The sequence below is a fragment of the Colias philodice genome, chromosome 5 (genome assembly GCF_061535455.1).
Source record: "Colias philodice isolate Cphi_HAF_F1 chromosome 5, ilColPhil1 Martin Lab GWU primary, whole genome shotgun sequence".
Classification (NCBI taxonomy): domain Eukaryota; kingdom Metazoa; phylum Arthropoda; class Insecta; order Lepidoptera; family Pieridae; genus Colias; species Colias philodice.
This window is the reverse complement of record NC_143090.1, coordinates 8,727,659-8,753,071: the sequence shown is the minus strand read 5'-3', so window position 1 is coordinate 8,753,071 and position 25,413 is coordinate 8,727,659. Positions and strand designations below refer to the sequence as shown.

The 25,413-nt window shown below is 33.4% G+C and overlaps 1 protein-coding gene across 5 annotated transcripts in view; it reads right to left on the bottom strand.

Moving 5' to 3' along the window:
- CASK (peripheral plasma membrane protein CASK) overlaps nt 1-22,986 on the bottom strand; it is a 151,745-nt gene extending 128,759 nt beyond the window's left edge. Inside the window, exons 1-11 of one of the 5 annotated variants that reach the window (XM_089695107.1) lie at nt 22,478-22,986; nt 21,968-22,080; nt 17,834-17,939; nt 17,624-17,701; nt 17,032-17,213; nt 16,043-16,111; nt 14,142-14,317; nt 13,767-13,889; nt 13,298-13,472; nt 12,573-12,694; nt 11,033-11,224 (exon numbers count right to left, since the gene is read on the bottom strand). In XM_089695107.1, coding sequence (XP_089551233.1) covers nt 11,033-11,224; nt 12,573-12,694; nt 13,298-13,472; nt 13,767-13,889; nt 14,142-14,317; nt 16,043-16,111; nt 17,032-17,213; nt 17,624-17,701; nt 17,834-17,939; nt 21,968-22,080; nt 22,478-22,536 — 1,395 coding nt within the window. In that variant the 5' untranslated portion in view covers nt 22,537-22,986. The remainder of the gene's footprint in view (nt 1-11,032; nt 11,225-12,572; nt 12,695-13,297; nt 13,473-13,766; nt 13,890-14,141; nt 14,318-16,042; nt 16,112-17,031; nt 17,214-17,623; nt 17,702-17,833; nt 17,940-21,967; nt 22,081-22,477) is intronic. The other 4 variants (XM_089695108.1, XM_089695105.1, XM_089695106.1 and 1 more) reach the window with 4 other exon arrangements.
- Between the last annotated feature and the right edge of the window lie 2,427 nt (nt 22,987-25,413).

The following is a 25,413-nucleotide window of genomic DNA, read 5'->3' as shown; positions in this document are numbered from 1 at the left end:
ACAGATGCGTATGCTTCGTAGATAATTTTACCTTGTAAAATACTGCACAATCGCGGGACTTTATTTCCTTATACAATCTTACAAAAACGAAGGCTCTTACAGCTGCCTATTCCCGTAAAGAAAAAAAGCAAAAGCAAAGGTCTTTATCCACTTATAAATACATTTTATATAACGATCATTCGTTTAAAATAGCGAATTGTATCCTTATATCCACGTATCAAGTTTAACAAGTAACAAATCCTCCGCTATAGCGAGCGTTTGAAACCGGCTGCAATACACCAGTGCATCGCTGCTTCCACGCTTTACAATATAGCGAACATTTCAGTTCTTCCAAACGCCTGGAAGTTTTCCGTTCGATTTGCTCTTAAGCTTCATGTGCGTCAAACTTACTGAGCGGGAATCGAGGTGTTGCAATTTATACGAATTTCCTATACATAACGCACAGATTCGACCGCAATGCGCTGATACACATAATTGAATAAGTGATAATGGCGAAATTATAAAAACTGATACTAAAAGTTAGAAAAAAGAGGATAAGACACGCATAAATTAAGACATTGTAGAAAAAGTAAATAACATTTCTACAATATAATAGTAGGTAAATGAAAAAAAGGTTGAGAAGCGTTATGTAAAAATGCTTAAAGGCTTCAGTGTGCAGGTATATTTCAGTCGGGCGTTAATCTTGAAATCCGGGTAAGAACGGCAGACATTTAAAAATGATAGTACTTATATTTGCGGACATTATCCCGGTCCAGACACAAGTGCAGAACCGACTGAAATAAATGCTACATCATGAGTGGATAATAAGTTACGATTTGTAACAATTCAGGTTTTCTACACACTGACATTTTCGTACCTTATAAAGGTTACATCGTAAAAGCTGGTCAGAGCCTAACATATATCGCTTTCCAACTATTCCCTTGCATTATAACAAGGTTTTGGATTCCATCCAAATTAGAAATAATACAATCTTCGCGGAGAGCGCGACTAATATGTGTGCCAACACAACTTGCGTTGAAAAGGCTGCATAATACTGCGTTCTAAATGACCAAGTACTCGTATTGATAAATTAACCATATCATTTTGAGTGTTATATCATATTGCCATCCATTACAAACGTTACGTAACCCCAGCGAGTTTTTGAGAAAAATCTAATTAGCTTTCAGAATTCTAGAGCGGACGTGAAATACGCGCGCACGTACCGCCTAGTTTTTGCAGAGTAACATAAAACATTGCCGTATAATTAAACTCACCCTTAATTACTGGTAAACAAATATTCAGATTTTGTAATAGCTGTACAAAACAATTTACGATTACGAATACTAATGGCGTATTATTTTATGAAAATTAAAGCGGTTACACAATTGGTCAATTACGTGCTTTAATTTAAAGCCAGATTCTTTATATAAATAATAATTGAAATTTTCAGCTGACTGTTGAATCAACAAAACGAAATATAAAAAAAAATCGTCACAGAAAACGAGGAAATTTATTACATCAAAGACCTGCCTTTATATAACATTTCCTAATGTATTATCTTCGCTTTGACAGATGGGCTTTTTTATTCAAACACCGCAGCTTATTGAATTAAGTTTCACTTTTGTATCATTATATTAACTGGCAACAGTCCAAATAAAATCACTCGTTTACCGGGTATTTGGCGAACAAATCTGGATGACCCAACGCCGCATAAAGAGTGGAAAAATAATATCCATTTCCCCTTCAATGTATTACATGAAAACTAAAAACTGCCGTGACCCACAAACTTTATTACATTCAACAGAAATTCTGCTGTCTAGAATTGCACAAGTGAAATTTCGTAAGTCAATAGGTCGCACATTTGAATCGCTCGAGCATACTGCCAATTGGATCATGTGTTTTATGTCGTGAAAACTAACAGTAACATGAACTGAACTGGCTAAAGTATTAGTCATAACGATGGTTGAATCATCTTTTATATCTAATAATTAATCGTAGGTAATACAATTTTTCATACTTTTTTAAACTTATAACTCAGGTCTCCAAAATACAGATTGAAATGTGGATTGAAACGATTTTGATACTATCCATATTACCTGTCATTAGTTTTTGGAAAAAAGGAAATTCGTTATCAGTTTCGCTACCGCAGTTTCTTTTAATAACTCAGGCCCCGGAATCACAGACACAATAGAAAATCTATTGTGTCGTGGACCGATCGGGCCGTTCGGGGCTCAATGGGTTAAGTTAAATTTCGTTGATTGATTTTCATCTCAAATTCTATTACTACATATAATGTCCTTATCATGTATTATATTATGTACATGTAGGTATGTAGGACAGTGCACAGTAATTAGTTTAACAAACCATAAATTATGACCTAATTTTAGCTCTAATTCAAAACATGATAGTTTGACACACTTTGAAACTTGTAAACCCGAGGGACAAGTGTTATGATTCATCGTATTGGTGGATAAACAATAATTTTAGCTTTCATGTGAAAATAATCATTGCGTCTATTTATTTACCGTCAACATCAACATAATGCTATCATTATCAGATATTAGGTCATTGTACTTGAGTATTTTTTTTAGTGAAAAACATTAAGAAGGCAATATTAACTACATCTACTTTATCAAACGAGAGAGAGTATTATTCCATAGAAAAACATAGAAATGTTAATAGTAAAAACATTTTGATATCAATTTCTCGCCAATTATGTATCGTTTCATATTATGAACAAAAATAACTCTTTAATTATGATGAAAAACTTCCACGTGACTTTGTTTCCAATTAAAATTTTAACAATATTATTCGGACAAATGAAGGTTGCGTAGCAGATTTAAATTTACTACAATTATTTAATATGTTCAATCATATAATAAATGTAAATATTGATCAACAACCGAATGAATAGTTGGACGTATCCGGCTAAGACAGTTACTGACTAACCACGCGGTAACTTTAAAATTGAATTAACTGAGACGTGGCCCATATTGTTCGGTTAGTGAGCTCTAATTATATTTACTCTGTCTCCTGTTACAATATTACCAGACTCGAATCAAGTTTCAGTTTTAACAGTCTCTTCATGAAGTTCTACATTTTGTTTCGAACTGGGTTTCTTTGCCCCTTTTCTTTCGAGTTTTCACTTTGAAACCTTTTGTCGTGGATACTTTCTTTTCACTTGGATTATATACAATTTCATCGTTATGTATACATTTGTATATATTTTAATCCGGTTTGCAGAAGTTTCGACCGTCTACCAACTGCTCAAACATATTGATGTTCTCATGAACCCTTCGAATCAAAGTTTTTCTTTATTCGTTTCAGAGGATATATGAATTTCTCGGAAGTAAATTAAATACTGAATTTTTTTTAATTTTCCTGGACATAGCGCGATTGATATTATTATATTTATTTAATACGAATGTTTTCTATTTATCTATGTACCATCATAATATGGATATACCAAGAGTGGGGTCCTAACTGTAACATAATTATTGTATCTTAATGAAATGGACATGTAGCTATAACATTGTGTAAAATCAAACCTTTACAAACATGCAAAAGCATTCCAACATCCAGATTGCATTCATTTGCTGTGTGTCATGTTTTAAACTTTCAGTGCATACGAAACATTGTATACCGTCAAAAATGAAACGCTTGACCCTTTATAATTTTCTATTTTTGAGGCACGCTTTTCGGCAGCAGATGTTCATCATTTGTTTCGCCTACCTGGCACGACTGAATGAAACATGAAATTTTCATATCCTTCGAAAAATACAAAATGTCCGTATAACAAGGATTTATCACAAAATGTTAGGAGTTGGGACCGGCAGCAACAATTTTCAACCCCAATGTTTGTTAATTGTATGTACATGTATTCATTATAACGACTGTTATTTTTTGGATTCATTTATGGATATAATAATATGGCTGATATACTGACAACATTTTAATATACTTCGTATTGCATTTGAAAAAACACTCCTCAAATTAATCCCAGCGAAATAGTCCTGCAATATTCTAATTGATCATGTACTTTACAAACAATGCAATTCAAAGCGATCCAATTTAACTAGATTCGCCTGGGGCAGTCGATTGCAGTCAAAATCATCTACCTATTGTCCACTAGTGACAATCACGACTTGTAGCTAATAAATCAATGACCTAACACGATATGATAATAGACTGAAATGACAAACGATGAGTTATAATCATATATGAGTATCACACAGTATATTACAACAACTATGGATACAATTCGACCTAACTAAAAGCTTAATACATGATTAAATCGAGGTCATTTAGGTCACACACATCGGCGAATCTGAAAAGAGCATCACCGAATGTTTATATTTAAAAGTTCCACCTCGCACCCTCGTATCTCAGATCGGCACCCGTTCAAAACCGCACGGTCGGTTGGTAGTCATTAGTCTGATTAATGAGTGGACGCGTTCAGGATTATGCGCTAATTCCGCAAAAAAATCCCTATCAGAGGTTGGGAAAAATAACGGTGGCATTGCTGGCCCGACGAATTTCAAGCGAGTTTTAAATTAATCAGCGGGCTTGGTTAGCGCAAGAGGCAATTAAAAATTTGCAATGGTAATTTGGGAGCTGGCGTATGTTGTGGTCTTTGGAGACCTAATAAAAGGGATCATTGCAACCGTGAATATGTCCCAGATTGAATTGCCACACCAACGCGAGGCGGAAATGAAAATACAGCACAAAGTAGCAGCTTGTGATGTGATATCATCAGCTAAATATACATTTTATGCACCATGATAATAAAGGCCATATTTATTAACAATTAATGAAATGTTCCCAATGGAAATGGTTAAAATAATATATAAAAAATGTGTAGGTGGTAGGCTCATAGGCGATTGCGCGTAGGCGGAAGTTTCTTATGTGAACTTGCCCACGTAGCATTTAACAATATAACTGTACGTATTATAAACGGAGAGAGTATATTAATAAAAAGTGAGACTGATGAAACGTAAAGATTAATTTCAATATTTTAATTATTTATGTATCTCAATTAAAACCTAACCATTCAATAGCACGTCGTTTCTGTATCTATCCATTATAAAAGAAAGCTGTAACAATATACACCTAGCGCGGTAGGTAAGTAACAGTTGTCTCTCTAAAACCAAGCTCTCACCGACACTGTATCCATTTTTCACGAATGTACTCGACGAATTCGCGGCATGTGACATTTGCTAAAGTTTTTATCCTATCTCTTGAATATTCCACACTCCAACGAATGTGACAAGCACTGCGCGTTCCGAAATGAAATATAAGTTTTCGTTTTTGTAGAGCTTGTGTGCATAAAGGACCTAGGGGCGCGAGAATAAATATTAGACACTTGAATTAGCGCTTCTCTTTTGTGCGTCATAATTACCTCCGGTTAAAGTTCAGGAAATCGTGGGTTTAAATGCAGTTGTATAACTTTATAATAAGCAACATTAAGAACGTAAAACTTTGAATGTCTTAACTGCAAGCAAACATTGATATTCAGAATTAAAATAACATTTGAAAGCGGTCGTATTTGTGAATTAACGTGTCCCTTATTATTCTAGTGATAAAGCATACAGCTTACTTCTAATAAAGTAACAAATTGAAGCCGTTGACGACAAGTTACATACAGAATAAAATGCTTCATCCGAGTAATACTACGAGCAAATATTTGGGCAGTGTCCACATGGTGAAAGCCTTTGGGCCAAATCTAAGGGCGGTTCGTCTGTGTTGCGCTTTCCTTTGACGAGGCTGCGGACATGATACAATAGTTGCTGGGTACACACTGACGAGAATAGACAAAGGTGTTGATGTAGCATAATGCAAAATTGATTTAGGTACCTACTAAATTTATTAATAAAGAAAAATCCGTTATTGTTTTGCTTTCGTATGGTATATATTTATTTTTAAGCATCAGCTCTAACTCCTAACAACTCCTTGTGTCAGTCAAAAAAATAACATTGCAATGTTAAAGTATTCAACAAAACCTGTCATAACATCAGATGTATGTCTATCACTCCGTTTTGCTCGTAAAAAATTATTAGGTACTCCATGACTACATTATTCGTTAGGTAGGTACTTCATATTTTTAACGTAATCTGTACAAACCGATCCTAAAATGGTTTTACTTAATGAAAGCTGCATCACACTTTGTTCTGCAATTTTTTGATGGAATTGCATTTTAAATCACGGAGAAGGAAATTTACACTTCGCTTCACTGGTTCCACTTATTTTTATACACTGGTTTTATTTTCTATACCGGCCTAGATACGTCATCGTCGCTTATAATTTATTGATTGGTGTGTTTATTTTAATTAATTTAATATTGTATGACACTTCTAGAGTGGATTAAAAATTATTTATGGCCGATCGAATATCGAGTACCTATACGAGTAGTTTTTTTAATTATTTTGCTTATAAATTCCTACCAAACACATACTGAAACCGACCTATCATTTCATAATTTTGCAAAAGCTTAAATCGTTAATGTTTAAGTATCAGCGAGATACAAAAATTACACCTTCAAGAACAGATCCCAGTATTCAGTTACGTGACTTAATCCCTCTAGCCAGTTGTAAAATGCACGGAATCCCAAGTCGCGAGGAGACGCGGGGAACATCTAATAACATCTGGTAATAAGACCGTCTGCCAACTTGGTACCGAGGTGAAGTTATAACAAGGATTTGCAAGACGAGATAAATAATATATCAATTATTTGCTCGTGTCGAAATGGGAATTGGGAAATTCTGTTATGAAATTGCATGCTATTATCAGAACAGGTAAACAAATACGAATTGCGAAAGTGACGCGATTGAAAATATGGTACGAATAATGGAAAGACGAGGAAAAAGGTATTAATAGACTTGGGAGAAAAGTTGATAGGGCAAAAGTAATATAAAAAAATCATCCGAAACTTTAGAACATTTTGGCATAATCTATAAATGTGGGTAGGTATTAAATCGATTTCGTTGCAGTATGTATGAAATGAGAGCCAATAATATAGACCAGTATCGCAATATGATTAAGTGCCTCAACAAAAATGCGTAGGCGAACATGCCTACACATAAAAATTTAAAGAACTGTTTGAAGCATCAATAGGTTATTTATTATCGCTTAAATAATGAAAATACGTATTTTTGTGGTTCAATTTTCATCACTTACAAAAAAGTGATTAAGACCCTTCCGATTAAATATTATTTTTAAACATGGAACCTTATTTGTCTCCCCAAATCTAACTCAATCTAGAACATTCTCGAAACGTCCCAGCAATTGGAACAAGCAGTCCCACCGCAGGTAATACGTCTGAACGTAGCTGCAATGTGACGCATTCAATGGTGCATCGTGCGACGCTTCGCATTTGTACGTCTCTTACGCGGACATTGATCAAGTTGAGCGTAGTTGGCCGTTAGTTTTGAGCGTAAAACGGTATGCAATTGTGGATGTGCACTCGATATGAGTGGATCGTGTTACGTGTATGAGCTGTGAATTTAATACGATGGGAACGAGTAATCAACTGATATGAGTATTGACATCGGTTTCAGAATCACGTGAAGTGCCGAAAATTACACAAAAGCAAATGAAATGTAGTTAGTTAAATCAACTAGGAGACGTGTAGAGATATAAGTCTTTGAAAAACGATAACAAATTCAACGACCATATTCCAATCAGACGGAGCATTTCCTAAAGCGTAGAATTTCCATTTTGCGCAGTAATTAAAAAGAACAAGAGTCGCTAGTTCGCTCTCACTCAATGACGATAATAACAAGCAATAACAAGCGAATAACAGAGTCATACTGTTCCCGACACATAATAAAAGACGAATATCCAAAACACCTCCCGCTGGCCCTTAAATTAAAGAGGGTTGACACTTTCCGAACTTAGCGGGATAAATTATGACGTAGCAACGACTGGCGCTCATTAATAACAACGTTATTATTTAAAGTCAACGTTTAATGTAAAATGTGATCCAGGTTGTGTCGGTTCTAAAATCTGGTGTTTGAATACGCGTTACGGGGGATTAGATGATTAGTCTTTGTTTTATTAATAGATTTTACAAATGGTCCAGATGTATACTTTTATGACACAAAAAAGACGGGTTGCACTCCGGGAGTGCCGGCAGAAGTGAAAACGTGCGTAGTAGAGAGGGGATAGCTGTCTACTCTCCATCCGTCTTACGCTTTTTCGATCAGGTCACGTGTCCTGACGCGAGTTTAAGATTTTATACCCATTACAGAAAAAGTGCTCAACGCCGCTAAAGAAGTTTTCACTTCAAAAACATAATACGTTTGTCAGCAGACCTGCGTGCATATTTCGAAAGTATGAATAGATATGTCGATGACGTTGTATAGAATATAGTCTTTTTTAATAAATTGCACAGTGGTATTAAATCTTACGATATAATTTATATTGTAAATTATTGTCAATTAGGTAGTTTTTATAAATTTAAGAAATTATAAATTCTATTATTTCATATGTAACATTATGAAAAAAACCACTTCCCAAAATCCAACTCTCATCCCTACTCCACACACTATATTTTATCAGCCTACACAATATTATTTCCGCAGCTTTAGATCTTAATTTCAACTAGTGTCACATAACTCACACCAGTGAAATGTATGGGCTACGTGCGAATTCGTCTGACATGTACGTACACGCGTACGTACCGTGCGTTCAAATATTTTATACACCTAGCGGGAAATACCTACATTTAGTCGGAATTTATGTGTAAGTTAGAAGTTAGGTTATAAGGTGACGGATACAAAATGTACGAGTAATTTGTTTTGTAATAGAGACATTATTGTGGGGATTAAGGTTATAACTTATAAGGGCAAATGTAAACGTTGGTTAGCAAATTTCATTTGTTTTGTAATGGTGTCGTTATGGAATAATGTTATAAATTAATGTTATCTTTTGATTGCGAAAAAATCCTGATTATTCTCATGTACATTGTTTATGTATAGCACAATGGCGTGTGGTATTTAAAAGAATATTTTAATTTATTTACGTTAGATAGACTTATGGAGATTTTTAATTTATAACATAAGGTAGATAAATAAGGGGAATAATAAAACGAGTGACTGAAAATAAAGTGAGCGACTGATTATGAGATACTGATTTAATAACTTGAGCGGTATGAATTTGAGTAATCGACAAATAAACTAAACAAGCAACGAATATTGGTTGATAATAAAATACAGATTGAGCGCACTAAAGGAGGGTTGTGATCAATCCATTTAATACATTAGAATTCTAACTGTGTGATTACATTACTATTTGAGCGACTAAATTACTAGTTGAGCGAATAGATTACTAAGTGAGCGACTAAATTACGCTCATCTAGAGCGACTAAAACACCAAAATAAATTGTTCAAATAGTTATTTGATAAAACTTTCAAAAACAAATTGAACTGATAGTACCTACTCTGTCCATTATAGTATTTTGCAAAGTGATTTTTCTATTCGAAATACCTTGATTAAATAAAATGCCAAATAATGAAAATAATACAAGATGTAATTTTGTCACTCAAACGATTAATATTAGGTCGCTCAAATATTATGAAGCTGCTCATTTTGTATTTTATGTAACGCAAATTAATGTTTGTTAGTTGCTGATCTTTTAATTTTTCATCGCTCGCAGTCAGTCGCTCACTTAGTAATTCTGTTACCCCAATTAATTATTTTTGATAACTAAAACTTTAATTTACAGTCACTCGTTTAAATACTACCCGATAAATAATATATTTATCAAGCAGAATAAATATCTCTAAAAAAAGTAAACCATTTTTAAAGAATCAATTATAGTTTATTGTAGGAAGGTTATCTTTTATTATAGAGTTTCATTATTTAATGCCTGTTATGAACAAGTTATTGCAGAAAAATAACTGCGATACAAAAAAAATAACGCCAGCCAAAGAGTATATTATATTTATACTTACGCCCTCTAGTGAATACGGACCAAAACAACACAACTTTAAAATAGTTGATGCTTACAGAATGGTTCCTAAAATTCATACAAGATGGCGTTTTACAGTACTTTTGAAAATTGAATTTTTTCCAGTCTGTATATTATTCCATCACAGGTCATCACGACAAACGTTTTAATAATTGTTTATTATTAACGTAATAAAAAACTAAGTGGTTCATCAATCACATTGACAAGCATTTAACTATTTATATTACGTGGATAACGGCGGCAATACTCTAATATTGTTCAGAGGCATCTATAGTTAGTTTAAACTTAAAGAACGGCAGTGACATTTGTAATAGCGTATTTGACTGCGGCCTTTACTTTTAAAAAAGGTAACGGAGCGCGTATGGCGGCGGCAGTACACTTCACTATTAATAACTAACAAATGCACGGATATCTTCCAACGCGGCGCAGCACGTACAACGGCGGCATTACTCGGAACACCGATCTCGTCGAACGGCGGCAATAGTTTGACAAGCGGCGGCACTAACTGGATTAACGGCGGCACTAACTGGATTAGCGGCGGCACTAACTGGACGAGCGGCGGTATTAGCTTGACGTACGGCGCGTCCAGCACGCAGATCGTATGTGAAGGCGGCATTATACCATCAGTATATCAAACGACGGCACTGGCACAACCTTAACATGCAGCGTAACGCCTGTCTATGTCGATCAGTAGAAGTATGAGCGTGCCAGCGGTTTTTTCAAGCGTAGCCAATGGTGTTGTAATAAGGCACGTTTTTTTGCGTTAGTGAAACATTGTAATGTGACATAATTATTATTAGTTAAAAAATTCTCAGTTGTTTTTTTTTTCGCTCACGAGTAAAAATCTCACTTTCGCGTCTAATCGTGTGTGTATTATTTTGTACTTATTTTCATTTTATATTTTTAATTTTTTTTTCTATGTTGTATTGATTTTTTTTTTTTTATGTGGTGAACCTTATAAAATGATTTTATTCTTATTCTTATTCATTACTCATTAGTATACCAATTTTGTAGATCGAATGTTATTTTGGTAACCTATCTTTACGTTTTTATTTTTGATTGCAGTAGCACGCACGCCACACTCACCTTGACGTGCGGCGCGGCGAGCACGCGGCGCAGCTCGTGTATCGCGGCGGCGGTGCCGGGCGCGGTGCCGGCGGGCGCGGGCGCGGTGCGGGCGCGGGCGGCGTCCAGCGCGGCGCGCGCGCGGGCCCGCCCCTCCGCGGCCGGCGCGCGCCCGCTCGTCACCACCACCGTGCACGCGATGCGGTCGTACACCTAAGGACAAACGAGCGAGTGAACCGGTATAGGTCGCGTCATGTAAAAAGAACGCTGACGGTTAAGCTGCGCATTGGCGATTTATTGGTCTATTTGGTGTTATGAGGTGGTATAAGAATAACAAATATGTAGTTGCGAAGCCAGGACTCGAAAGCCTACTTCAAAAATAAAATAAGCAGCAAATAACTTTCGTGCTAAACTCGATACATGCCAAAACAAACCCCATCACTTTCATCCAGCGTTCTTTTTACATGACGCACCTTGTACCTACTAGGAAAGCGCGTACCATCTTAGACATTGAGGTATTAGTACTAGAGAGGGCACCACGAACAAAATCCGTGCGACAAGCGCGGCAGCGCGGGGCGGCTAGTGAGTCATACACTTTGTAGATATTCTGCCTCTTATTACTTATAAATTAAAACCAATCAATGTAACAAATAAATATTGTTTATCTTATTAAATATTTGAATAAACTTATCAATTCAAACCAATCAATGTTACAAAAAAAATTGAGTTTGAAACGATTGACTCTAACTCGTGTTAAAAAAAAAGTGTAGTAGCGATGTCCTCTCTAGTTCGTAGTACATGTAACTCAATGATCTTAGATCACATCTTAGCTTTCCATCCGGCGAGATTGTGGTCAAGCGCTTCCCTATCTACAAAAAAGAAGACGGGTTGCACTCCGGGAGTGCCGGCAGAAGTGAAAACTTGATTTTTAACGTTGAGCATGTTTGATATTTTGGAATGGTATCCGTCTTACGCTTTTTCGATCAGGTCACGTGTCCTGAACTCCTGACGCGAGTTTAAGATTTTATACCCATTACAGAAAAAGTGCTCAACGCCGCTAAAGAAGTTTTCACTTCAAAAAAGTTGAGTAATGAGGAACGAAGCTGATTTATGAGGTATAAAGCTAAATAACCAATCGTCTATTAGATGATACGTGTTATATTCAAGACCAAATCTAAAAAATAAAATATACATAAAACTGGATGATATTTTCGGTTCTGTTTAATCAAAAATATTAAAATTGACTCGATAAAAAAATCACGGAGATACCAAGACTTGGTCTTGAATATTACACGTATCATCTAATAGAAGATTGGTAATTTTGCTTTATACTCCCTCTTAAGAGACGCTAATAGGACGCCGTCAGTTATCATACTTATTTTACTGCTCAGTTATAAAAATATACAAACAGTGCTAATTGATTACATGTTTCACTGTCCAAAATATTAAAATGAAAACAAAACACCGCGAGATTTGTTAAAACTATGAATTTAAAAAAAAACTGTAAAATGCAATTTAAAAAAAAACCTACTTACATCATAACACGTATAAATGTAATTACCTCCAATAAAGCACGAAGCTGCAGATCATCAAGAACAGTATGGAACAAATCTGGGTCCATGAAAATCGGTCCATCTTGCAACACGGCAACATCGTCCAGAGATTCAACTATCAGATTCACCGCTACAACAAATTACATAAATTATATACATGAATAATTCTACGAGTACTACACACACAAAATTATAAAGTGACACTCTAAAATTGATTAAATTTCATCATCAACGATATTTCTTCCAAAGTGACCGCTACAATAAGACGTGTTACATTGCACTATGTATTGACCATGATTCACAGAATTATTTAGTTAAATTACCCACATCTAATAGGTGATATTGGTGGCAGCAAAAACTATATAAAAAAATTCTCGCCAACAAACTTCCGGAATTTGCCTTCAACAGTAGAGCTTTACTCTTAAAGCGAGACATTCATTAGCTGCCGTACACGGGCGGCTCGAGCAGCTAACGGCTGAGCGACGTATACGGACTGTTCGAGCGGTCGGTCGAGCTGTCGCTACAAACCACGCAGTTGACGGCTTGAAGTGGTCGCGACTGCTCGAGCAGTCCGTGTACGGCAGCTAATGAATGTCCATAGTTCACCACGCGGTCGCGGCTTTAAGCCGTCGGTCTCAACTGCTTGAAGCGGTCCGTGTAGGGCCGCCCTTACTCTTAGCAGACTCCTCCTCTTTTTCATATTCAGCCAACTAATACAACACTTTCTACCAACCTGCAGCATTAGCCTCTTCCAGCAGCGCCTGTTTCCTGGTCGGTTGTTCCTCCTCCTCCTCATCTTCCACAGAAGCAGCAGCAAGAGTAGCAGCTCGGAGACGCCGACGGCTGTTGAATTTCTTTAACTCTTCCACGGTTCCCGCTAAGTGGATGCGGTTCTGCTTGTCGCGATCCTGGTGATTATTTAGGTCAAATTAAAGAACTTTAAGAAAAGTGAAGGAAGTAATAATGTAAATGAGCTAAACAAAGTTGCAAAATATTTCCTAAGATTGCTAATAATATAAGGTCCTATTTATTACCTTGCCTAATAAAATTAGGTCAGCACAATAACTAGAGGTCATTTAAAAACTCTATCAAATATTATTAATAGCAATTCACAATTTAATTCAAATTTTATAGTAACTATGTAATCATCAATAAATAATTTAACACAAACATGCCTCAAAAGAAAAAGTATTGATTCTTACTCTTATCCATCGATGGTTAAGAACTTCTTGTATGTTGATTCGTTGCGTATGATCAACTGTTAACATACGCTGAACGAGATCTTTGGCTGCATCGCTTATGTCATCCCATAGAGGAGCATCAAACTGTAAATAAGAAGATACGTTAATTGCTGTAAAAAGAAATCGTAACAACATAAAAACAACATTAGTTTTAGATAAAAGCTCAGTTGGTAAATAGTCAACTAAAATTAAAGATTAATGGTCCAAATCCGTAAAATTAAACACTTTAGAGCTCTTCAAACGCACTAATAAAGAACTCTAGAACAACATTCATTAGAATCGTAACACGGAACTGTGTGATAATAACACATTCATTTAACAATTTTCTCCACCTACCCGCAATCTCCCGCGACAAATGGCTTCAAACAGCCTCTCCCTTGTGCCAGTAAACGGCAGATAGCCAACTAGCAACACGTGCAAGAGAATTCCAGCCGCCCATACATCAACTGGCTTGCCGTACAACTGGCTCGACACCACTTCTGGTGCCATGTAGTGTGGTGTTCCAATACGACCTTCGACGAAACATTTAGGTATATAAGTTAAGGGTTCTTTATTGAAAATTGTATGGAACAGGTTTTATTGACAGGGTTAATGAACAGACAAATGTTAGTCAATCGTTTTGGGTGATTGTGATTAATAATATCAGTGATTCTTTAAATATTTTTGTAGAAGTATGGTTGATTTTTGTCATAATACTACCATACGAGAAGAAGATAATAAAATGGCTCTGCTATTTTAGCTTTTAATGTTAATCAAGATAGCATTTAATATTAGCAAATATTTGTAAAAAAGATAAAAATTCCTACTTTATACCTATTCATACTTTTTATTCTAAGTAGCCTGTACATTTGCGTGTAGTTTCATAAGCCTACGACTAGCCTTGTCTATTTTAATTAAAAGTGTATGACCTATTTGGTGTTCTTTAAATTATATTAAATCATTTCATTGATTTTATATCTAGAATGTGAAATAGCAGTAGCGGTAATTTGGTTTTATAATTTTAATAAACTTTAAGCGTGTTTTCAAGCTGCATGCGGAATTAATTGTTAAAACATATTAGGTTTGCCAATTGAAATTTTAATTTTAAATTTAGAAGAGAAGAAAAAGATTTATTTCTTGTTTAATTTATCTATTTTAAACGATATTTCAAAGTTGACGTGTCATAATTTTGAAAAAATAAAAATAATTTTGCTCGAACTCACAATAACACAATTAAGCTGAATAGGAATGTAAATAAAAAATAATCTGGATTATTTTTTAATTTACCTTTCAATCTTTACTTCATTTAAATTTCATTCCAATGTATCAAATGCTTACGTAAACAATCTTGGAAAATATATCTTTGCATCAATATAATTTACTAAATTTTTTGCAAGAAGCAAGCTTTTACTAGATATTTTTTCTAACTTCTATAAGCTTCAAATGGCTATGTGAGTTCGATAGTACTATGATAATAGGGTTTAGGAACACATATATCAGTGTATCTATGAAAATGTGCCAATGCCTGGTGTATCTCTGCCTGATATATTAGACATTGATGAAATGAATGACACAAATCCAGACCAGGTATTTGAACCACCTCAATTAATCGAGTGAAGTTTTTCTAGCTATTTCTGGTAAATAAAATAAACTCTTCTGCGTTATTTTCATTGTTTTTACAATTTTTATATAATACTAGCGGTCCGCCCCGGCTTCGCCCGTGGTACATATGAAAAATAGATGTTGGCCGATTCTCAGACTTACCCGATATGCACAGAAAATTTCATGAGAATCGGTCCACCCGTTTCGGAGGAGTATGCAGACTAACATTGTGACACGAGAATTTTATATAAGTATAAGAAGATTTTAAAATTTCGGTAAATAGTTCATTTATAATTTTGAATTTAATTAATTATTTTAATACACGAGTTATACAGCATATCTTATATATTGCACTCATTTATTTATATTGCGTTATTCACAACCTATGTAAAATATGTACAATTTCTAATTAAAGTTACATAACATAGCAATGCAAGTAATATTCAAGTAAACAATATTAACAGATCATTTCACATCATTAATATGTTAGTATACTTTAACTCCATATGAGTAAAGTTTCATTATAAACCAAAGTAATCAAACTCCACTCGATTAATTAGGGCGTTAATTAAATCTGGAAAGTGTTACATGTGCCAATGAAATTTGCACACAATGTCCATGCAGTTAGGGCACAATATTGTCTGCTCCTGTCTTACCATACTCATCTGATTTGAGATAGGCTTGGCCCATGGGACCCACTAGGGGCCGATTGTCCATCACCAGCTCTGTGTAACATAGTCCTTGGTCAGACTTTATCCGAATTATCATGTTTTTATTAAGGCTTCAGTGGCCTTTTATACTTTTCTTTATATGGATATATAGTTAGAATAAACACTACTTATTTAAATAGACTATTCTACTACTTCTACTAATTTTGATACATTTTAAGACAGTTAAAAGTATATTAATATTGTATAATCAGTAGGGATGAATAAAAAACTCAATTTTATCATTTTAGTACTGAAAATTGCTAAGATTCTAAATGTAACAATTTTCAAATGTGATGATTAAAAAGAAATTATTAAGCCCATGTCAAAAATTGCAATGATATCAAGATAAGAAACAGCTAATTTTATGACAGCTTTGTAAAATAAACATTGTACTCACTATCAAAATTTGTTTAACACAAGTTTAACTAGCCTTATCAATATAACAACAAGTTCAGTTGTTTTCATAATTTTAACGCCTATCACATTATGATTAAGATCATCTGTATCAAACAATGACATTTGCAGAATTTTTGTTCCTATTGTAGCTGTATGTAATTCATACTAGATAAATAACAGGAACTAAAGCCCCAAATTAACGTATGATTATTATAAAGTTATTTTATTTAAAGTTTTATAAACATATAGGTTAAACTTTTGCAACAATCACGCATAAAAAGCGAAGTCCATATATTATCTCAAATGTCAATAAACATTTAGACCACATTCAACCTATCAAATCTGTATCTATTAAATTATTATCGATAAATACATTTTCCTTATCACGAAATGTTTGTTAAACTGCAGGCGGCTTTACCCTAACAGTAAGCCATCCAAAAAAAACTGCATAGCTTAAGTTCATTCAGTCTCATAATATTAAAGAAAAATAAGTTATCAGGTACTTTTTGATGCAACTGCATTTAGTCTATTTTACTCACCAGGTGGAGCCCTATGAGCAGTGGGTGTAGGCAGTTGGGCAGCCACTCCAAAGCCCCCAAGTTTAACCGGAGCACAGTTATCTCTACCAGCGAGGAGCACACAGTGAGGCCGCACGTCTCTATGCACTATGTCATTTTCGTGACAGTAGCGGAGCGCTTCTAGTATTTGACGCATGTAGTGGCTGAAATAATAGGGAGTTTTAGTAATAAGACATAAGATAAGCAAAGAAATATTCAATTCATCAATATGTGACCGCAATGTGTGAAAATGTATGTTGCAAGTGTAGTTTTATTGGATGTGTAGATATTATTTACACATCCAATAAAACTAATATTATAAAAAGAAATAATTTTTTGTAGATTTATTCTTATAATTGCGATAATATTTTTTACAAATGGGTAATTGCTTTGATAAATCAATTAATAGACACACAAAATTAATATTTCCTAATATTACAACAGTATTACAAATACAATTTAATTTCAGTGGAAACTTTGCTGATATAAGTATAGTATTTTGTTTTTTAATTTTAAGAAACACTATATTGTTTGTTTCCCAAAGACAAATAAATAAATAAATAAATAAACATACCATGCCACAGCTTCACTGTACACAAAACCAGCGGTTGCTCTTCTTACAACTTCAAAGCAAAGATCAGATCCGTCCATACTGAAAAATATAAAGACACATTACGTACCTACTAAATTATACGAAAAATGCAATATATCACATCAAAAAAAAAGTAAAATTACTTGAGTTTCCAAGAGGTTTAAGTAGATTTAGGAATAGAATATTACTTACTATTCGAAGACCATGTAAAGCATGCCTTCGGAGCTGTAGGTCTCTAACAGCTCCACAATATGAGGATGCTTTAGCATGTGACATATTGTAGCTTCACGTTTCAAGTCTGAAATTGAATTACAATAATTATTTTATTATTTATTACTATCTGAAAGTCCAGTTTAAGATGTTGCTTGCATTTGCTTTGGATTTATAAAAAAAAATCCAACAAATAATTTTAAATGTTGAGCCAATTTATAAAAACAACTTAAGGCTGCAGTCTAGCAAAATTGCGTTTTCAACAAGTTATTTGACAATTTTTTCCCGGCTAATGAAATGATAAACTGAATTTTTTTTTCTTGTTTATCAATTAGTGTTATATACGCAATGCGCGTGAATTTTTTCACATTTATAAAGTTACTTTATGTTACCTTAATCAGGCCTTCAAGATAAGTCTCTTTCCCCCAAAGACATTTCGAGCTAAGTTTGTGCACTCACTACGTTGCAACCGATTACAATTTACACAATCTGATCAGCGCATTATTATCCTTATATAGTCGTTATTAAAAACTGCTGAATACAATTGCCGAAAAACTTATGATTTTCTTAATTAGAACGTTATAAATTCATTAAATTTCCCATTTTTTGCCTTACAAAATCTATTGATAAATACTACTAAAAGTTATTTTTTCCATTAATTTATTCGAGTTGGTTGAAGACCGATGAGTATTAATCCTTTAAAAAATTTTTTTTTTGAATTTTGATAATTCTTTAAATATTAAAAAAATATTTAAAATAATTAGGAAAAATCCTAGCGAATTTCTTTAGTCGCGCTCCTTGGGCCGGAGCGTTCTGACGTGTGCTCTACGCTCGATTTTCCTTCATACCGAAGTGAAAGTTGCTCTACTTCATTAAATTTAATATTTTTGTTAATTGATTATTTTTATCTTAGTTTTGTGCAAATATTCGTATTTTTAAACATTTGATTTCGATATAGAAAATAAACGAAAAAAATACGCGTGTAACTACACTAGAAAAAAAATTATCTTCGAACATAAAGTTAATGAAACCAAATAGATTGCAAAGGTGATTGGCAACAATTTCTTTATTTTACGGGGTGTCAGTAAAGGGATGTATATTTCTTTAAAACTAAAGTAAGCTCATAAATTTTCTTATAATATAATTTTTTTGAAGTTCCAAAAATGTTTATTTTTCGTTTGAGAAATACGAAATATAATATAAACTTGTATTGAGAACTTGAACTTCCCAAGTTCATCCGGGGAAATCCCCATACGGGGAAAATGATTTTTTTACTCCAAATTGATCCGAGGTGTTTTAATTTTTTATTCTAGTCATTTTCAACGTAGCGGCATGTTGTTTGATTATTAATTTTGTAACTTAAATACAGGATGTTGGTTTTATATTCTGATCTTACAGACGCGCTGACAAATTTAGTCCGCCATTTCTAGTTTAGTCTACCAACTCTAAGTACCAATATTAAAACGAATGGATTATCATCACATCATCAAAACTCAGATGTAATGGAAGATCACAATAACATAGAAAATTCAGTGGGTGTTGAGAACTAAACAAACAGAAGTAACAGAGACGCGAAGAATAAAAAAAGAGGACGAAAACGATAATTCGTTGATGCTTTCCCTTTTCGACGTATTGTTAGGGTACATCACCAATCTGCAATAAACAAAACTGATGATTCCCAATTGCTGATTAAAAATGAAAAACAAATAATCGACAACAGTGGTGAAAATTTGCTGATCACAATGAAACATCCTTCAGTGGTAGCAGATTTACTCATTTAAAATGTATCGGTGAACAGCGTAAAGGAGAGGAGGACAGGAAAACATTATGAATGTGGATGGTGGATTGTATACAGGGTGTAATCGATAAGTATGTGCAGGCGATTATGACGTTATTATTGCAGGTATCAAAAAACTTAAAACTGATATCGAAATTACTTTACCTAATGAGCAAAATGACAATAATAACTTTTTAAAAGTATAACGAGAAATATCTAAAAAATTTACTTTATACACTCCCATATCAAAAAGGGAAAATGGGACTAGTAGAAGTTAAATGTCTAATTCCGGCAAAAGACATGAATGCGGAAGATGCGGTTAAAAAAAAATTTAATATTTGAAATACAATGCAAAAAATAACACTTTTGTCATAGATAAGAATCATGACTATTTTTTCCAAATTCAGGGACAACTAAACGTTGCAGAAGCAGAAGTCTGCTTATTTGCTGTTTGGACTGGAGTGAATCATTCGTAACGTTTAGGCAAAATAAAATGATGGACCATTATCAAGATTTTACATAAATTGCCTACTGTCAGAATTGATTGATTCGAGACTTCAGCATTCGATGCCCATCAAGGACCCATCCTATATCATTCAAGCGATTGAAAAAAAAGAGATAAATCCAGTGCGATAAAGCATCAAAATGCTAGCAAAAGATTTATTAGGTTTATCAATATAAATCTATATATTATACATAATATAATAAATCTGTAGAAGACGCGAAGACTGACATCCGCGCGGACGGAGTCGCGGGCGGAAGCTAGTCAGAAATAAATATCTTTTGTTTTCATTTGCGTATTTTTCTATTTTATAATTTTTTAACACAAACATTACATTTTTTTTATTATATACAAAATTTGTTTATCCGTTTTATTAGTTAAACTGAACAACTTTCTCTAAGAAACTTAGGTCGAAAAAAATGTATAGAGTTATGCATTTTGTATGGAAAGCTTATTTTTTTTTATATTTCGTCCAAATTTCTTTGTAAAAGTTGATCAGTTATATAAACATGAAGTTGAAGATATCAATAGAAAGTATTCGCAAATTTTGTGTACTGATAAAAAAAAATCACCCGGTGTAATTTTCACGAAAATTGTTTCAAATTGTCATGTTTGGTACTTATTACGAATATTAAATTATACGAATGATTTAATTTTTAAAAATTAAGTGGAGCAACTTTCCCTTAGTACATTTGTATTATTTACATATAGGATGACAGGATGCATTTGTTTGCACTACTAGACCAAGCCCTTAAGTATTTTATCCATTAAAATATTGTTAAAATATAGAAAAATTCAATTAATTAATATGTGACTGAAATGTGTAAAAATATATGCTACAAATAATTCTTTCATATACTTCAACTATATTGTAGCTTTAAAAAAGAATATTGGTAAATATAACATGGACATTTATGTTTGAAAGTAAAACTATTAACTCAACTCTTGTCTAATATGATTACAACATAATCTGTTTAGTATATAAGTTTCTCATGAGTACCTATATTCAATCAAGGAATACAAGGTTGAATAAACCTAATCAAATAAACATGAAGATGATTTCAAAAATATTCAGCTATTGCATAGCTTCTATCGCGGGCCTTGAGCGCAGGGACCGAATCGAGAAATTCCGTAACGAAAAAATCTCACGCTCCCCACTCCGACGGGCTCGGGGGTGTGGCTTGAAGGCATGCTATGCAATAGCTTTACCGCGGCAGTCCCCGAGTGCCACACGTCTTTTTTTCTTATTCATTCAGTCTATGCTATGTTGAGAAGATGAAAATGAATCGCAAAATGTGTTGGTAAGAGCATAACTTGAGAATGGCTGAACCAATTTTGTTTATTCTTTTTTTATAATCCTAGAAGTATGAGGATGGTTCATAGGGAGAAAAAAACGTAAACATGTACCACAGGGAAGCCGGGTCAAAACGCTGGTACATAAAATTAAGGCAAATTAGTCCTGTTTGGGTTAATTATTATTTTTATAATCATTTGTGAAATTGATTTTATAATATCAAGTAACATTTCAGGTCTAGAATAAAACATACTACAATGTCCCATTTTCAAAGGAATTGTATTTTGTACTATACAAGTCAAATAGTAGAGAATAACCTCTAATATAACAAGCCAAATAATTTTGAAATGGAAGTGTAATATCATTTAATGATTTCCTTAATAGAATATTCAATTAAAACTTAACTATTACATACAGATAGGGTACAACCATAACATGTTTACCAATTCATGGATATTATAATATGTCAGAATCAAAATAATTGTATCAAAACTTACTTATTAAAAGTAAGTCTATATCTCAGAAATATTTTCATCAACTTACCAGCAGTACTCAATCCAGGGCTTGCTGTGAACCGTGCTACATCAACAATCTTCACCGCAAACTGTTGACCAGTCTGTCGGTGAACACAGCGTCGAACAAGACTAAATGGTCCTCTGCAATACAAAATTTTGTTAATTAATTCTATCAATAATATTATATTACATTAATAAATAAATGTTTAACTTTTGTACAATATTTAATTAAGAAATTAATACTCTGTATCAGTTAGTTTTAATTGATAAATAGAAATAAATACTAAAGGTATGAAGATATATAGCCAGTTATTGTCTTTATTAAATTTTAGTTAGTTCTTTATTATACATAAAAAAGTGAAACAATATTATGTTAAGAGAATTCTATCAAACACATTAAAAATATTATACAATACGAATTTATTATTTAGAAAATTACTTAAATGTTGAATTATGCATTTTTAAATAAACTATTTGGAAATATACTACAGGAGCCGAAAATCTTATTAGACGTAAATTATATTCATTTTTTACTTACTTTCCAATAATTTCACAAAGTTCGTACACATCATCGAAAAGAACTTCCTCTTCAGCCATTTTTCACCAATTATTTATACACTACGTTTCAGTAAGGATTAAAAAATATCATTTTCGCACAGCCTTCAACCCGAAAACGAGAAGGTTACGCCCAGGGACGTATTTCAAGGATTCAAACTTACGAGGACATTAATAACTACTTGAATACAAATTGATATTTAATGAGAAAAGTTGTATAATAATAATTAATAAGAAAATCAGTAAATATTCGAAAATTAGATAAATACTTTACAGTTGAAAAAATACGACCTTTCGCTTCTTTTTTAAAAATCGAACACTTCACAAATATGGAACTGGTGTATTATTAGAGGAAAATTATTTTGTTTATATTACTACTTGTAGATAACTGAATAATATAATAGAAATATACAATTATTTATTAAATTTTCATTTCCACTATTTTCTATTTACTTTTGACATATTTTACGATTGCAAATTTTTGGTGTGAAGTTAGCAACGCACGAGGAAATTGTTACCATAATCCGCACTCGATATTGCTTTTGAAAATAGTATTGCCATAGTGAAAAATGGGAAAATAAGAAGTAACCTGCAACGGGAATAATTGAAGTGAAACTTCTTTCGTTGGAAAAAAATTTTGTGTAACATTTTTCCGTTACGCGCCATCAATTACATTTTACATAGAAGTCATTTGCAACAACAAATCGATTCCAGAATAAGGAGGAGGTTGACTGCATTTTTTTGTGTACTCAGAATTATTCAGAACTTTTGACTGGGGGGAACCGATTATAATTATATATTTAGTGCCTTCTGATTGGTCCCGTTTCCAATTATGCAGGTAGTTTTGTTTTTTGATAAAAATGAAAATTGCTAACTACACGGAGTATTAAAAATATACAATATACCTACGCCTGTTATTAAGAATAGGGGGTAGATACATTTTGAAGTGAAACTTCTAAGCGCGTAAGATTTCAAGATTGCCTCATGGCATGAAGTAAGGCGACGATTTTGGTATCTTTGAATCTTGCTAAAGAAGTTTCACTTCTGACACAACGGCTCGGAACACACGTTTTTTATGATCCGATACAACTTCGACAGGTATGTGTTGTTTTGATTAACTGAATGCACATAATATTATAACACCTAAAGTAGGTATATAAAAACCTGTCCTGTTTAAACTCAAGTCGGAATATAATATTTAAAGCAATAAAGACATGATAATGGGCTTTTTATTATATAGGTCAAGCATGAAAAATAGATAGGACATGCGCATTAACCTGACAACTTCACGCAAAAATTAAAACTGAAAAGCAAATAGGACTAACAACGTGTGCCTGCCTCGGTGCCTGCAAAAAAATGTCGCATAGTATATTTGAGATATAAATATAAATTTCTGTCAATTTCTACTTCATAAAACATGTTCATTGTTCACTCTTAAATCTTTTGCACATTTGTTATGTTGCAATCTTAATTCTTATGTAAATTTTCAATTTCCTTTTACACACAACTAGGTGTCCGCCCGCGGCTTCGCCCGCGCATAGTCAAAGAAAAACCCGCATAATTCCCGTTCCCGTGGGATTTCCGGGATTGCGTCATTTTCCCGGGATAAATAGTAGCCTATGTCCTTTCTCGGGTATCAAAATATCTCCATACCAAATTTCATGGAAATTGGTTCAGTAGTTTAGGCGTGATTGAGTAACAGACAGACAGACAAAGTTACTTTCGCATTTATAATATTAGTATGGAGTATGGATATTACCATTGCCGTCGCGTCGGTGGAAATTGATATGAGTGTAACTACTGTTACCTAGAGTGAAGTATGTACGTAATTTTAAGTGGTATAAAACAATTTGTTGGTATTAGTGCACTTAATGCGTGTTTTGTTCTGCGGCTGACTGACTGAAATGATTTTTATCAATTGTTATTTAATTAATTAGAAATAAATGTTTATTATATTTTAATTTATTGATTTTAAAATGGTAATTTTTCGATTTACATGTATCTAAATTTAATGTTTTTGGACATGATTTATCAATTATTAATTAATTAGAAATGAAGTATATTATATTTTAATTTTTGTATTATAATTTTTGACATTGTTATAATAATGCATGTATTTTTGAGTTATTTTTGATTTTGTAAAATGATAATTTTTGATTCATATGTACCTACCTAAATTTATTTACTATGGACTTCATGTGTCTGCAAATAAATGATTATTATTATTATTATATTATTAGAGCTAAGTTCACGCTAGAAACTCAGGTGGTCTAATATTATATAATTAATGTAATAATAAGTATTATTTAAATTCAAAAGTAACTCTGTCTATCGGTCTGTCTGTCTGTCTGTCTCTTCTTCACGCCTACCACTAAAAATGAAAATATATTTATTTAAAAACCATAATAATTATGTTTTACACAGTTACATTTGGATTTATGTTGCACTTTTTACATACATTTGGCATAATCTAGGTTTATTACAAAGGATTACATAGTACCCACATTACATAGTAGGTACCAGGCAATCCTGTATCGTGGGCACTGAGACGATTATACAAAAATTATACAAAATTAGGTGTCCTCGCAGGCTCGCTCGGTATAGATAATCTACTTCACTTCATTCGGTATAGTCTACTCACTGAATCGATTTTTTATTTTTGATTTGGTATGGTATTTTGTGATGGTTTTAAAAATAGCATAGGATTTATTCCGGAAATGCCGCGGAAACGAGAACTATGCAGGTTTTCCTTTGACTATGCGGGCAAAGCCACGGGTGGAACGCTAGTATTTAATAAAAATATATGGTCTCATTTATTAGATAGGTACTTACATTAGATGCCAAGCCAAGAAAATTTAGAAATACCTACGATTTTATATGTATATAATTCATATCACTTACCTATTCCAAAAAAACAAA